The sequence below is a fragment of the Neopsephotus bourkii genome, unplaced genomic scaffold (genome assembly GCF_033783945.1).
Source record: "Neopsephotus bourkii isolate Nb327-2 ecotype Australia unplaced genomic scaffold, CSIRO-AGI_Nbou_v1 NB_168, whole genome shotgun sequence".
Lineage (NCBI taxonomy): Eukaryota > Metazoa > Chordata > Aves > Psittaciformes > Psittacidae > Neopsephotus > Neopsephotus bourkii.
In genome coordinates this window covers 5,950,520-5,964,991 of record NW_026900684.1, presented here as the reverse complement: position 1 = coordinate 5,964,991, position 14,472 = coordinate 5,950,520, and the positions used below count along the sequence as shown (strand labels likewise).

Sequence of the window (14,472 nt, the reverse complement as noted above, 5' to 3'; positions counted from 1 at the left end):
GGTGCAAAAAGGTGAAGGCATGATGCTGTCAGTGTAGTGCTGACTGCTGCATGTAAATGTTAAAGAGTATTGCTAATAACATCTGAGTGTAAACCTATACTGTTTTGTGCATGCATATGTAATATAAAAACAAGAAGATTAATGATGCACATGATAGTGGCTGTAGGCATAAAGCAGCAGAATTCAATATTACTGATAATTTTTCATAATTAAAATAATGGGTTGGCATTTAGTTTGAACTGCTTCTAGTCATTCTGTGTTGGTGTAGAGAACGTAATGTGCATTTTTGCTTGTCTTTTAAATATAGACATTTGTTAACATTTGCTTGCACACATCTTGTGAGCAAGGTAAAAAAAGCATAACTGCACCATACTTGTTTATTTTACACGCTACTGTAAAACAGGGGCTGCCTCCACATTACTCTTTATTTGATGTGTTCTGATGTGTTACTGATGTCCAGTTACTTACTCTTTCAAAATAATACCTGTAATAAAGTGCCAGTACATCTTAATAATACCCTTGTTAAAAGAGAATGTACCTAAGCAATACAAAGGTTGTACATAATGTCTTGGTCTGGTATCTGAACAGGAGGCGCTGCTGTGTTAAGAACACGGTGTTTAGAAGCTGAAATCCTGTCAACAGTCTCATGAATGAGCTTTTTCAAGACAGAGAGAGAAGTTGTGCATAGGATTTGCTAGTTTATAGAACTGAATGAACAAAGAATATGGCAAAAGGGTGTTTTAAAGGCATGCAAATCTGCCCCTTTCTACAGATAAATGGCCCGGTTACCACTTTTTAAAGTTGGGAAAGTGACAGCAGTGTTATTAATAGAAAGCAAATGCATTCTGTTCCAGCGTAAGCCACTGTCATTTGTAGAGAGAAAATTGTCTTCCCAATGTAATGTAACTTTCATGCTGTTAGTGGCTGCTGACCTCAGCTGTAGGGAGGGTGAGTGCTTCTCTCTGAACTGACACATGGAACTAGAGCTTGGTGTGTTTTTCCATTCTGTATGCACTCTGCTGCCTGGTGTAGTATTCATTCCAATAAATTTATTTACCTTGTATAGTCTAAGGAACCTTGCTTTCAGGCTCCTTCTGCAGTCATTAGTAAAAGACGGAAATCTAAATATTCAGGTGTGCTGAATCAGCCTCCCTAGGGAAACTGAAGGGGTAATTCAGGTTAGATAACTAACTTTTGAAGTTGATGAGATTAATTGCAACCCAGAGTTTTATAGAAGAAATTGATCTTGGGTGCCTGAAGTGATTAAAATCCATGTTTGGGAGGCTATTTGGGATGGGATTAGAAGACGTATTTATAGATCTTCTACAGTCACAATACCTATAGTTTTAGAAAGTTGGGTAAGAATCAATTTGATTTCAAGGTCCAACTTGAGTAATAAATTCAGAAGTCTAGAGAAGAATTTAGAGCATTTTTCCTGTATTTATACATCCCTTTCTCCGATCAGTTGATTTGCATTTTTACATTTGCTTGTCTTGGGCTACTGGATCAAAATAAGAATTAACTACTTTCAGTCATCCTTTTGCAAAATAAGAAATTAGCTGATGCTGATCATATGTGCCTTTTCTGTGTCATTGTGCTAAGTGAAAGTGTTTTGGGGGAAGTGCTCAGAGGAAGCTTTATGTGCTACTGTTGTACTACTGGCAAGTCACCTGTATGCCCTTCTGTAATGTAGTTAAATATAAGTATGTAGTTAAATGAGCCAGATTCCAGGAAAGTGTGCATGTAGCCCCTCCATAATTTGGTTTCTTCTGTTATATTTTAATAGATGCTCATTTCTCTGCACCTAAATAGTAATGTTCATTTTGTCTTCTCAGTTCTTAGAATATGGGGAAGAGGTATATTTTTTTAAGAACAGGTTTTGTCTAGAGAAAGTACTAGCAAGTACTGCATTGTAAGAGAAAATAATATGTAATGTACATTGCTTTATATGAGAATGAATGGGTGTGTAATTTGATTATACAGCACTTCATATAATTGTCACACAAGATCTTGCTGCACGGCAAAGAATATGAGGTCATTTTGTGTAGGAGATAATTGGGATTTGGAAAAAGTTTTAAAATGCATGTTGAAGTTGCCATAGAAGTTGAGCATTGACCCTAGTTATAATTGAATTCAAAACTCCACGTCTTGACTGTAGGTCAAGCAGCACACAGCAAAGGAGGAAATAATTTTGAAAGAGAAATCTTTTGAAAGACAAATCTGGTCAGAATTCTTGGGTATTTATGTACCTTTCATCAGCCTTCATTTTCTTCCTTTCTAATTGAGGAAAGGAAGTCTCAGTTTTTTTGTGGAGCTTTTTTTGTCTGTGTCTCTTCCCCATTCTCTCTGTCCCACCTCTGCCCCATTTTCTGAGATATGCCTACTGTAATTTTTTCTCTTCCTCATACCCTCCACCACATATATCATAAATCACAATAAATCACTCTTACAAAATTGATGCAAATAGTTAACAGCTAAGCAAAACATATCAAGCTGTACTCCCATAGTTATTCAGAATGTTGGTAAAATCAGGTCTAGGAAGTATGCTAAGAAGGTCAGTGATACTGGCATCAGCTCAGTTTAGAAGAGAACAGAGACCAAAGTCCAGGGTTTCCTATTGACAAGGTAGGCTTCTAATCATATTATAAATAACCTCTGGTTCAGTGTTACAATTGGTTTAATCCTGAACAGATTTCAGGGGGGAAGGGGGGAAGCGGTCAGGGAAGGAATGCAGCACAATGCAGATTTACTCTTGCATAAAACAACATGTTAAAATTGTGTCTGTGTGTATGTGTCTGTGTATATATATATATATATATTCACATTTTTAAGAACATGCACACTGATAATCTCAGATCACAGAACTATGAAATATCTTGGCTGTGTCTTGACAGAAAGATACGCCATTCACTACTATATATACTAAATTTCTCATTTTTTGTGGACCTTGACCTTAGGAAGAAACCTTTCTTCTATGTATTTTTGTGGTCTAGGAAGTACAAAAACAAGTAATTTGTCTAAATGGAACAATATTGCACTGAGAATCCATCAGTCTGTAGTTACAGTCCATTTTACAGTATCATCAGCCTCTTAACTTCAGATGCATAAACAGACTTACAGGCATGGCTGCAGATGCAATAGCAACTGTTAATGATAACATATTGTTGTAGAATCTGTGTTTTAAAATCTTAGCTAGCTTTATATTTTGAAAATTTTCAAACAAAAATGTGGATTTGAGGTGGTAATGCAGCTTGTCAATTTGTAAGCTGTGTTTGTCTCCTGTGTTTCCCAGGGCATCTGTGAAGTGATTGGCAATAGTGTAATTATGCAGTGTTTACATGATGGAATTACAGAATGCTTCCTGGTTTTCTTGCGAGTAGCCAGTTCTTGTTGCACACACCTACTTCTTGTTCTCTTGGTCCAGGGAGTACACGTACACTTCAATCTGTATATTGAAATTGCAGTGTTGCAGCCATATAGGGTTGAGGAGATAAGAATGTTATATGTGAGCTAAAGGTTAATAAATTAGTCTTGAGTTTGAAAGAGTTCTATAAGGTAAAAAAAGAGCTTGAGAATATTTGAGAATAATTGACCTTAATAATAAACATTAATCCCCTTACCATCATCTTTTGTTAATTAATTGAACTTCATAGTATACTGTGGACTTAAAGTCATCCTTTTTAGAGTATCAGTATCTTTTAAGAACATGTACAAACTGAAAAGAAACCAAAGATCTACAAACTGGAGAAGTATTACAAACCTTCTCAGAATATCAGTGTTCTGAGACAGCACTTAATCCTGTTATGGTGCAATAAACATAATTTTTCTTGGGTCATGGTTAATGAATGTAATGGCAGTCTGTCGATCATAGGGTTATTATGTCACAGATAATGATCTTCACACAAAGTTCCTTCACTCTTGCGCCCAGATACAGTTTTCTTTCCAATGTAACTCTGTTTGCAACTTTCATCTTGCAAATTTTCTGTTGTGTTTTAGTTCATGTTATGTTAATCTTACCCCTTTGCCATACCTATTTTGAAAGTAAATACTGTTTATGTTGAGACAGGTTTGAGGGCCCTAAGCAGCTGGGTATTACCTTATGTTGATTGCTTCTCAATTGTAAAAGACTGTGTTGGGCGCAAAAATCTTGTGCTATTTAAAGAATCTGGAACAAAAAATAGAGTCATAGGGATGTAACACTCTGAAGTAGTGGTGATCTTTTTATGTAAAAACCTTATTATGTTTTATAAATCTACTTGGGAGCAGATCCCCTGACATAGTTCATATCTTAAGTCTTCAGTGTTCAAGCATGATCCAACATAGCAGAATTCATAGAATAATTTATCAAGTACTGCCTGTATTTCAGGGCCTCTCTCTCCTTCCTTTTGTTTAAGGTCCAGAGTGGGTCACTGAATTACTTTTCCACAGTTTTTTAGTGTCAATTTAATTTATGGAGTGTCTGGGATGAGAGAGCGGCTGCTATTCATTCTCACGGTGTCTGATTTCTGACAGGCGATAACACCTGGGCAGAATATCCACATGGCCAGAGTGGCCTCCTGTCTAACCTACAGAATGTGCTGTAATAGTAAGAAGTCAGTATTTGATTAAAAATAAAATTGGTGTGGAGTGCAGATGAAAAGCCAGAGTAGTGCTGAGTTTATATCCTTCCTGTAGGGGTGATTTGAAAATCACATCTTGTGATTGTTGCTAACTGTGGTGTGTATCTTTGAAAGTATCAAATGCTTATGTAGAATTCTAAATGAGTTTATTAGAGGCCATCTGTCCATGTTTATACAAGTTTGTTATGATCCCGACTCTGCTATATGGTATTTCAAATATTTTTTCTACTTGAATTACAAGACTTGCATTTTGAGTTAATATTAAAATGTTGCGGCTAAGGATGACATTGAGCTTTTATTCAGTTTAAGACATTTCATGAAAATCCGCATTTGTAATTTGATTTGAGGCAGGACTTATTTCACAGCAAGATGCGCCCTTGTTGGCACAGGTTCACATGGCTAACCAAACTCGCCAAAGGGCTGTTGTTTTTCCGTGACTGATGCTTTCTCTGAGCTGTAGTGTCCTGGGAACACTGATCTGGGTACCCTGTGTTCAGTCTGCTGTGTGCTGTGGACAGCCTGCCTCAAGTTGCAATTGCATGCTTTATCCTGGCTTTAAAAGGCTTCTGCTGTTTTCCTGAGAGCCATATTTTTCTATCTAGCTAGTACTGTTTGCAAACAAACCAGTAATTTTTGAAGTGATGCTGGTAATTATTAGCAGGTAGCATTTAGGCAGGTGTATTTGATATGGCAGCGCTAGGCAGTTTGTTAACCTGCTGAGCTGCATAGCTGCCATCTTGGCCACAGCAACACAGTTTCGACTTCCCTGAGAACAGGAGGAGGAGGGTGAGGAGCAGAGTGGCAGGTCTGAGCTGGTGTTTTTGGAGAGCTCCTTGTTGGAGCAGCCTCACTTGGAGCAGTGCTGTGTCTGGATTTAAAAATGTATGTCAGCAATAGGAGCAGATGCAACGGGTAGGTTTGGCTTACTACATACCTTGCCTCTCCCCAGAGATCACTGTGGAATTTACCCTGCTCAGCTTCAGTGAGATGTTCTTTTCTGCATCAAGATTTTCTTTAGAAAAGGAGCTCTTAGTCTATGAGACAGCATATAGTGAATTAACGCTGAGAAGGAGAACAAGTAATACAGAAGCTGCATCTTCTCACTCTACTGAGAAAAGTGTCTGTGGTTGGCCATTCTCATGGGGAATCTCTCTCAGTAAACAACTTTTGTCACACCTTGTTTGTGCTGCTTATAATCCATATTTTATATCCTAGTGATCCACATGTAATTACACATTGGTAATCTCACCTGAATTTTTTAATACGTTTTGGGGTGTTACGTGAATTTATATAGCAGTTAGAAGTGGCAATAAATAAGCAAATTTGCTGTATACATGTTCTGGACTTCAAATTGAGCATAAGTAACCTTATTGGGTTTATGTTGTAAACGTTGGGGGAATATGAAGAAGTGGATTTATGCTTACAATTAAAAAAAACCCAAAAAAACCCAAAAAAAAACCCCACCCCAAAACAACCCCACAATTAGAAGATTTTTGATCCTAAGAGCTTGGTTCTTTGTAATTTCTGCAACCTTAATTTGGAGGATAAAGTATTGCCCTTCTTAAAGAACTGGTAGGTCAGATCCATCATTAATAATAATATATTTGTGGGACAATGATCTAAATCAAACCTGTGCTCAAATTTCTGTTTTCTTAGCTGCATAAAGAATTTAACCAGTTTTGTAAAGTGCTTTCTATCTGGCGTTTTCTACATTAAAAAAAATAAAAACAAAAGCCAGTCCATTTTGTAGACAGTAAAATGTACTGTTCTCGTTCAGTCCTCAAAAAAATGTCAATAACCCAGTTTTGGTCAGAAACTGAAGAAAAAAATACTGAAATGCAGAAGAATCACATGTGTATTAGACTGTTAGTGTTTTATTTGAATAGAATTTTAATGATGGGATGACAAAACAGTCTTAGGTGATAGAAGTTAGGCAGCAGTGAGCAAAGGAGGTGGTGCTTGTGTATCCCACAAACTTGTAATAATTTTACCCTGAGGGTTGTTTTTTTTTTTTAACTCTAGATAAACTTTGGATGTGTACTAATCTTACAGTCACTATGGTGATGACAGAACCCTCAAGCGCTTGTTCTACCTATGAAATATACTGTATCAGGCATGGCATTTATCTAAGGAAACTCAATATTCATTTTTCTTAAAAAAAAACCCAAACAAACAAAAAACAACCAAAACCCCCTAAAAACCAAAAAGATGATGATGTAAAGCTTTGCTGAGACTTAGTTGGAAAAAAACCTATGTATTATTGTTATAAATCTATTTCTTGTAATAGATTAGCTGTTTCATTATGAAAACGGAAAACTTTGTCCGTCTTCCTAAAAAAGCACCATGCGAATATCCAAGGTGCATTAAGTGTTGCTTATAAAACATCTACTCTGTGTACACTACTGTTTATTTTATTCAACTATGTTGATTGATTAAGTGCTGCTAACTACATCTTAGGTGGTTGTATTCTCTTTTCTGAGTTTTCTGTCTGTGGTCATTAGAGAAGATGACCTTGAAATCTTGTGCTTTTAGCATAGGCTTAAGGTTGTAGGGTCCAGTACTTCTGGGGACAAATAGGACTGTAGATTTTATTTCTTTGTTTTACAAGCTACTGGTTATTGTTTAATGTGAAAGATGTTGCTGTGAGTTTCTCACTTGAGTGCTGGTACTGAAAAATGTTTGCAGTAACTTGCATTATGTTCTCAGGGTTAATGAATTCAGAAGGATGGAACAGGGTAAAACAATCAAGAGCCTAAACTTCAAGAGGGAGAAACAAACTCGCTCTCCCCTCTCCTTGCTAGTTTCTACCATCCCTGGCAGTGTTCAAGGCCAGGTTGGACAGAGCCTTGGGCAACATGGTACAGGGTGAGGTGTCCCTGACCAGGGAGTTGGTACTAGATGATCTTAAGGTCCTTTCCAACCCTAACTATTCTATGATCCTATCATAACACAACTTAATATGAATAATAAACTTACATATGAAAGAGAGAAAAGCTATACCATTAACTTGTTTCTTTATTTTTAGGTTGACAAAGCCCTTGTCATTTGCAGATTGCGTTGGGGATGAACTGCCATGGGGTTGGGAAGCTGCATATGATCCTCAGATTGGTGTATACTATATTGATCACATAAACCGTAAGTATTTTTTGTTTTGCCATATTGATTATATGAAAAGGCACATCTTGATTAGACTTTCTTGAGGAGCTTATGGAGTATGGCTGGGAATAGGGAAAGATTTTTTATGAGAGAAGTGTAGTAAGTATCTGGTTGTCAGTAGACATTATCCCATTTGTGTGCATGGGTTTGTTGGGGATGGTTGCAGTTGTATTATAGGTGGCTCAAAATTATTTATGGGACTATTCATCTTTTTTTTTTTTTTCTTGCCTGTGGAAGAAGTCCATGTAATGTGTAATAAATAAAAATAGTTAACATCTGTTGGTATCTATAACATGTAGGATGTTTGGTGGCTATTAAATATTCAGCAATGCACACTGGCAGAGATAGTCTGATATGAGTAACAGAATCTGGCTTCAGTCTAACTACTGAAAGGAACTGTTGTAGATAAGATAGTATGGGGTATTTGTAACTTGTATATGAGTTCTGGCAAATGTATCGTAGTTCTAAGAATGTTGTAGAATACATTTCAGGCTATAAATAATGCTGTATTTTTAATGTATCATTTGGAAAGGGAATGGGGATTCAAAATGTTGGGGAAGATTTGCCCTTTCATATAATGTTATTGGCTTTAAAAGGCTAGTAAGAAAATCTGCTGGTACGAAATGACTACATCTGTTCCTACATATATATTTTAATTGAATGGGAATATGTCTAAACCTCACAAAATTGTAGCAAAATTTGAAATATAATGCTTGTTAGACTTACTGAAATGAATATATTCCTGAAAGCATTTCTGTCTTCTTTTTATGCATTTATTACTCCATATTAATTGATACCTTTCTTTATTTTCACAGAAATTGTCCTTAATATCACAATAGAAGAGATTCTATTTAAGATCAGTACTTGAACATAGGCGCAGGCATTTGCACTATCAGTGCTATGTACTCAACTTAAAAAGCAGTAAGGTGTCTATGGCCATTTCAGATGCTTTAGGTTTGCTGAGACAACTGCACAAGGTCACTACATATGTCATGGACAGTAAGAGACCAGTGGCCTTCCGGAACAAAAGCTGTAGACAAGGCTTGTTACCTCATGACATCTCAAATGTATGGGCAAGTGAATCAACCCTGAGATGTCTCAGCTGCTTTTGTAGTCAACAGCAATCAGTCAATACAGTCAGTGTAATGTAGTTGACTGGTTGGGTGTCTGCTTTGAAGATGAGCTTATTTAAACTCTTTTGGTTGGGTTGGGCTGGAACTCTGATAATGAAAATGGGACATTAGATACCTACTGTGCTTATTGAACACCTGCAGATAGGCACTTACTCTTGAACTGAATCTCGCTCAATAACCTCATTTGGGCTTTTGTAGCCCTGCTTTATTGGAATAGCAATGAGAGTCCTCTGATCCTGTGTGTGGTGTTAAATGTTCCTGAACTTTAAAAAATAGGGACATACTTGATGGAATTCAAAAGGTGAAGTAAGTAAAGGAAACTTGCCTTTAATTTCTGCTTTGGCCAAAACTATAAAGCTTAATACTAAAATTTTGAGAGGCAATCTGCATTTATATGTGTTTTGAAAGTGCTTTCAGATCACTGCTTGGATAATTGTGCTCTTGCATTTCATGCATGCTCAAAGCTTTTAATCCGTTCTAAAATTATCAATGTTGTAGTTTTGTTGCCTTCCCCCTCTCCCCCAACAAAGAGATCAAATGCTTTGAAGGCAAATTCCTGAATATTATAAAACTGTCCATGGGCTGAGGTTTTACTTTGCACACATGTAAGATGTTGAGGCTTGGACACCATTGTCTTGAAATTCTCTTGTTAATTGTTGATATACTGCAAACACTAATAATAGAGGAGAGTTGTGTATATCCATCTGTACACATGTATCATTCTGTGCCTGGGGTAAATCCATACACTTAGCTAGGTTTCTTTATATTATGTTAATGCATATGATGGATGACAAAATGGTATACTTTGGTATACTTGAAGTGGTTTCTGTCCATTGTTCAGTAGTATATTGGTTCCTGTGGTATTAATGTGTGTTGCTTTGTAGCAATTTCAGTGAAAGTCCTTATTTTGTAAAGTGGTTTATTTTAGTTTTGTACACTGTATTTTGTATTTTTGTATGCAGTGTTTTGCTGAGAGTACTTTTGAGTTGCAGAGAGGTAAACTGCCTCAGAATCTTACAAGTAGGTCATTTGTCTGACATGCCAAATGTGGAGATTATAAATTCTACTTCATTTGACTGGGGTACATGTGTTGTTTTGATGCTATTGAAATTTCTAGTATGGAGGTCACCAATAATTAGGAGGGAAGAAGCAGGTTTTGCCCCTGCTTACTGCTTTATTAACAGTGTAATAATTCAGATGTTGAATATGCTTTCCTGCTTTTTGGTTTTGAACTGTTAAAATACTCTCAAACAGTGGCTGTGTTAGAACAAGGAAGACTCCTTTACTCTTTCACCTGCCTACATTAATTTTAATTTTGTTAATTCTTTCTTTTACTGGACAAAAAAGCCCAGTGAAATAGAAAAACTGTACCTGCTGAGAGGGGGGAGACCAAGTAGATGCCTGAAAAACAGGTTGAATAAAGCAGAATTTCAGGACCCATAAATGGCAGCTTGATGGATAGCTCCTTGGGGAAAATTCTGCTTCCATGTGCTAGCTAGGGAGAGCTGACGAAAGACATTTTGTGTTCATTGCCTTCTGGCAGGATTTATTTTGGCAAAATATTTGAGGCAGGGCTCATTTTGATGCTTTTCTCTCAAATCCCATATTTAATTATTCTGAAAAGCTTCTGTATTATCTTTACTCTTTAATTTCTCTTTCTAGTATCATTTTTCTTGTGTGCCTCTGTACAAAGCTAGATTTGATAAAACTCTGAAGTTTCCGGTTGTCCACAGAACTTTGGAGCCATTGTAGTAAAATTGGCCAATCTTGTTTAGTTTCTCAAACCAACCCAATAAGCTATGAGCAACAGGCATCCCTATAGGCCCCCTTCAGATACTGGAAGGCTGCTATGAGGTCTCCACGCAGCCTTCTCTTCTCCAGGCTGAACAGCCCCAACTTTCTCAGCCTGTCTTCATATGGGAGGTGCTCCAGTCCCCTGATCATTTTTGTGGCCCTCCTCTGGACTTGTTCCAACAGATCCATGTCCTTTTTATGTGGAGGACACCAGAACTGCACACAATACTCCAAGTGAGGTCTCACGAGAGCAGAATAAAGGGGCAGGATCACCTCCTTCGACCTGCTGGTCACACTCCTTTTGATGCAGTCCAGGGTACGGTTGGCTTTCTGGACTGCAAGCGCACACTGCCGGCTCATGTTCATTTTCTCATTGACCAGCACCCCCAAGTCCTTCTCTGCAGGGCTGCTCTGAATCTCTTCTGTAATGGCAGAGTACATGTTTTATAGGGTAATAGTGCAATGCAGTGAAAAAAACAACCACTTGCCTGGTTATTCCTGAGCCTGAAAATGAGAACTGGAAGTAAAAGAGAAAGGTTTAGGGATTCATTCGACACTGGAGGCAAGACAGCACTTGTCCCAGTCCCAGACTCCCTCACACTATCCTGTCAAAGCTGAATTAGAAGTTTTCCTTTCTTGTTCCCATTACACCCACAGCTGTTCATCTACACACATGCAATGATCCAGATCAGAAAACCTGAGCAGCTGGGGGAAGGAAGAGGAGGTTGAGAACAACGACTCACACACCTCAGGAAGCAGAGTGCTTCCCCGTGGTCCGTGTTTACTGCATGTCCTCATGCCGACACAATGTGGGGACAGGAACAAACGTGTGACTGCTGCTTCACCTGCCACCACCACCCAAGAAGTGCACCTGGAAATCGCAGCCTCAGAGTCAAAACTGCTTCCTGATAAACGTGCAAAGGGCATGGAACAAATCAAAGTTCAAGGGTGCCATTTCAAAATACCTTCAACTAGTGCTACCATGAATAGCAGCTGTCCCCTGCCTCTCCCACCTGACTGTTCATTCATCTCCCCAGGTCACCTTCCCTTGCTTGCTTGCATGAATAGGGGTGTGGAAAGCAGAACAAATAGCAACAATTCCCCCACCACCACCACCAGCTTGGTTTCAACTTGAATCAGCTCCCTGATCTGATTCACTGTCTGGCCATGCAAATGTTCATGCCAGTATAAGCAAAAACATTGCAGGGACAGAACAAAAGGCCAGAGGTAGCAATAGAGCAAGACCAATACTTTCAGAGATTGTATCAGTTTAAAAGTGTTTGCAAATCCGAGCTCTAGGAACATAAATGTTTGCATCTCAGCCACTTAACACCTGATGTTGAAAACCCTGCAGAAGAATGGAAAAATTTGAAAGTGATGACTTTGCCTGTAGCTATATGAAATGAAGTGGAATAATAGTTTGTGTTATTTTTGGTATTGCCTTGAGTTCCTAACAGTGTTATTTAGCAAAATTAGTAAGTGTTAGCAAATTAGCTGAAGTAGATGAACACAGGAGTACATATACGCAGCAACTATTGTAAGAGTGAACAGCATAAACTTTGTCATCTTTGGGCTCCCCCAAGCCACAGTAAGAAGGATCCTGCACAAAAGCATCTCCTCAGTCCCTGACCACCAAATAATAACCCTTCGGTCACCCCTCTAAGGGTGCTCCTGAACCACAGGATAAGCACTTAGGTTCTTATGGTATTAGCTATGCATCATATGCATGTTTCGTCTTGCCAGATGGCTTGTAATCTGGTCTCCCTTGAAGCTGAAAGCATCACATTAAAACTCCTAATTGGGGTAATATATTCATGAAGTAATGACCTCAGCCACTGTTTCTCAAAGTGGGTTACATCATCCAAGAGGATCATGAAAAAGCTCTAAGGCAATCAGTAAAAGCTAAAAAAACCCCGAACTGTATTTGAAAAAAAAATACACTCATTAAAATATATAAAATTATAGAAAAAGTGTGATTATAATAAAACAAAATTACACTTAAACATATTGCCACCAAAAGAAAATTCTTCATGCCTGATGGAGTGTTTTACAACTGCAGACTCACAGCCAACTCTTACCCCTCTGTGGAGGAGAAACTGAGTTTCCACTAGCAGTTAAGGAAGGCATGCTTTTATTAGGTTTGTGTGGGAAAAGGGAAGGTAAGAGACTAAGATAATTACACACATGGGGAATTTATTCATTCATTTATTTTTAAAGAAAGATATTTTAAGTACTTTTGTTAAGAACTGACATTACAGAAATTAATTTTTAGAACATTACAAGGTCCAGCCTAGCACTGTTTTTTTAGAATATCCACCTTTCAAGAGAAGCAGAATGAACCCCACACTGGCCACTAATGGAAATTTGTGAGGATGGTGAGGCACTGAAACAGGTTGCCCAAAGAAATGGTAAATGCTCCATCCCTGGCAGTGTTCAAGGCCAGGCTGGACAGAGCCTTGGGCGATATGGTTTAGTGTGAAGCATCCCTGGCCACGGCAGGGGGGCTGGAACTATATAATATTAATGTCCTTTCCAACCAACTGTTCTATGATCCTATGAAATCCAATCCTTAACATTTCAACACTGAGTTTTTAACAGAAAAGAAGGGCTTGGGGGTGCTGGTCGATGAGAAAATGAACATGAGCCAGCAGTGTGAGCTTGTAGCCCAGAAAGCCAACTGCATCCTGGGCTGCATCAAAAGGAGTGTGACCAGCAGGTCGAAGGAGGTGATCCTGCCCCTCTGCTCTGCTCTCATGAGACCTCACCTGGAGTACTGTGTGCAGTTCTGGTGTCCTCAACATAAGAAGGACATGGAACTGTTGGAACAAGCCACGAGAATGATCAGGGGACTGGAGCACCTCCCATATGAAGATCGGCTGAGAAAGTTGGGGCTGTTCAGCCTGGAGAAGAGAAGGCTGCATGGAGACCTCATAGCAGCCTTCCAGTATCTGAAGGGGGCCTGTAGGGATCCTGGGGATGGACTCCTCATTAGGGACTGTAGTGATAGGACAAGGGGTAATGGGTTAAAACTTAAACAGGGGAAGTTTAGATTGGATATAAGGAGGAAATTCTTTCCTGTTAGGGTGGTGAGGCACTGGAATGGGTTGCCCAAGGAGGTTGTGAATGCTCCATCTCTGGCGGTGTTAAAGGCCAGGTTGGATGAGGCCTTGGGTGATATGGTTTAGTGTGAGGTGTCCCTGCCCATGGCACGGGGGTTGGAACTTGATGATCTTAAGGTCCTTTCCAACCCTAACAATTCTATGATTCTATGATTAGCGAGGGTTAGTGGCAAAGGTTACAGAAAGGAACTGAATTGAGGTCCCTATTTCCCCACTTGGTTTATTTCCTTCTTAAAATTTCAAAGCCTAGCTACGTACTTACATTGTTTGACACTTGTAACACTGTTTTAGCTGCAAATATTCTTTTTCTTCTTGTAATCTTAAAGGCTTTCATGACAGTTTACACTTGTGCAACTGGTTTATCTAACACAGGAGGTTTTGTGGCTAGATCGACTCTAATCTGCTCCAGCCTGGGACTCTAGTATATCTGCATCTCTGAAAGTGTGCCAGGCTGTATGTTCAGGCAAGGAAAAAGTCTGAAAACCCTAACATGAGTCTGCAATTACCATTAGCTTGAAGGAGTCAAATAATGTATCATGATCATAAATGTGCAATTTGTTTCCACAACCCATCGCCATCTTCTGAGCAAGTGGTGACATGCAAGCATTTTGGAAATGATTGTGAGACTCTATATGGTCAGCAAACACACAT

At 38.7% G+C, this 14,472-nt stretch overlaps 1 protein-coding gene across 5 annotated transcripts in view; it reads left to right on the top strand.

Annotated features, from left to right (window-relative positions):
* Positions 1 to 14,472, top strand: part of WWC2 (WW and C2 domain containing 2) — a 131,241-nt gene that overhangs the window by 28,220 nt on the left and 88,549 nt on the right. For 4 of the 5 annotated variants that reach the window (XR_009728288.1, XM_061372099.1, XM_061372086.1 and 1 more), the window contains exon 2: positions 7,645 to 7,754. Coding sequence is in view for 4 of the 5 variants with exons in the window: in XM_061372099.1 (XP_061228083.1) it covers positions 7,645 to 7,754 (110 nt within the window). In the remaining variant the exon portion in view is untranslated. Of the gene's footprint in view, positions 1 to 5,387; positions 5,532 to 7,644; positions 7,755 to 14,472 lie in introns of those variants that run through there. The other variant, XM_061372107.1, reaches the window with a different exon arrangement.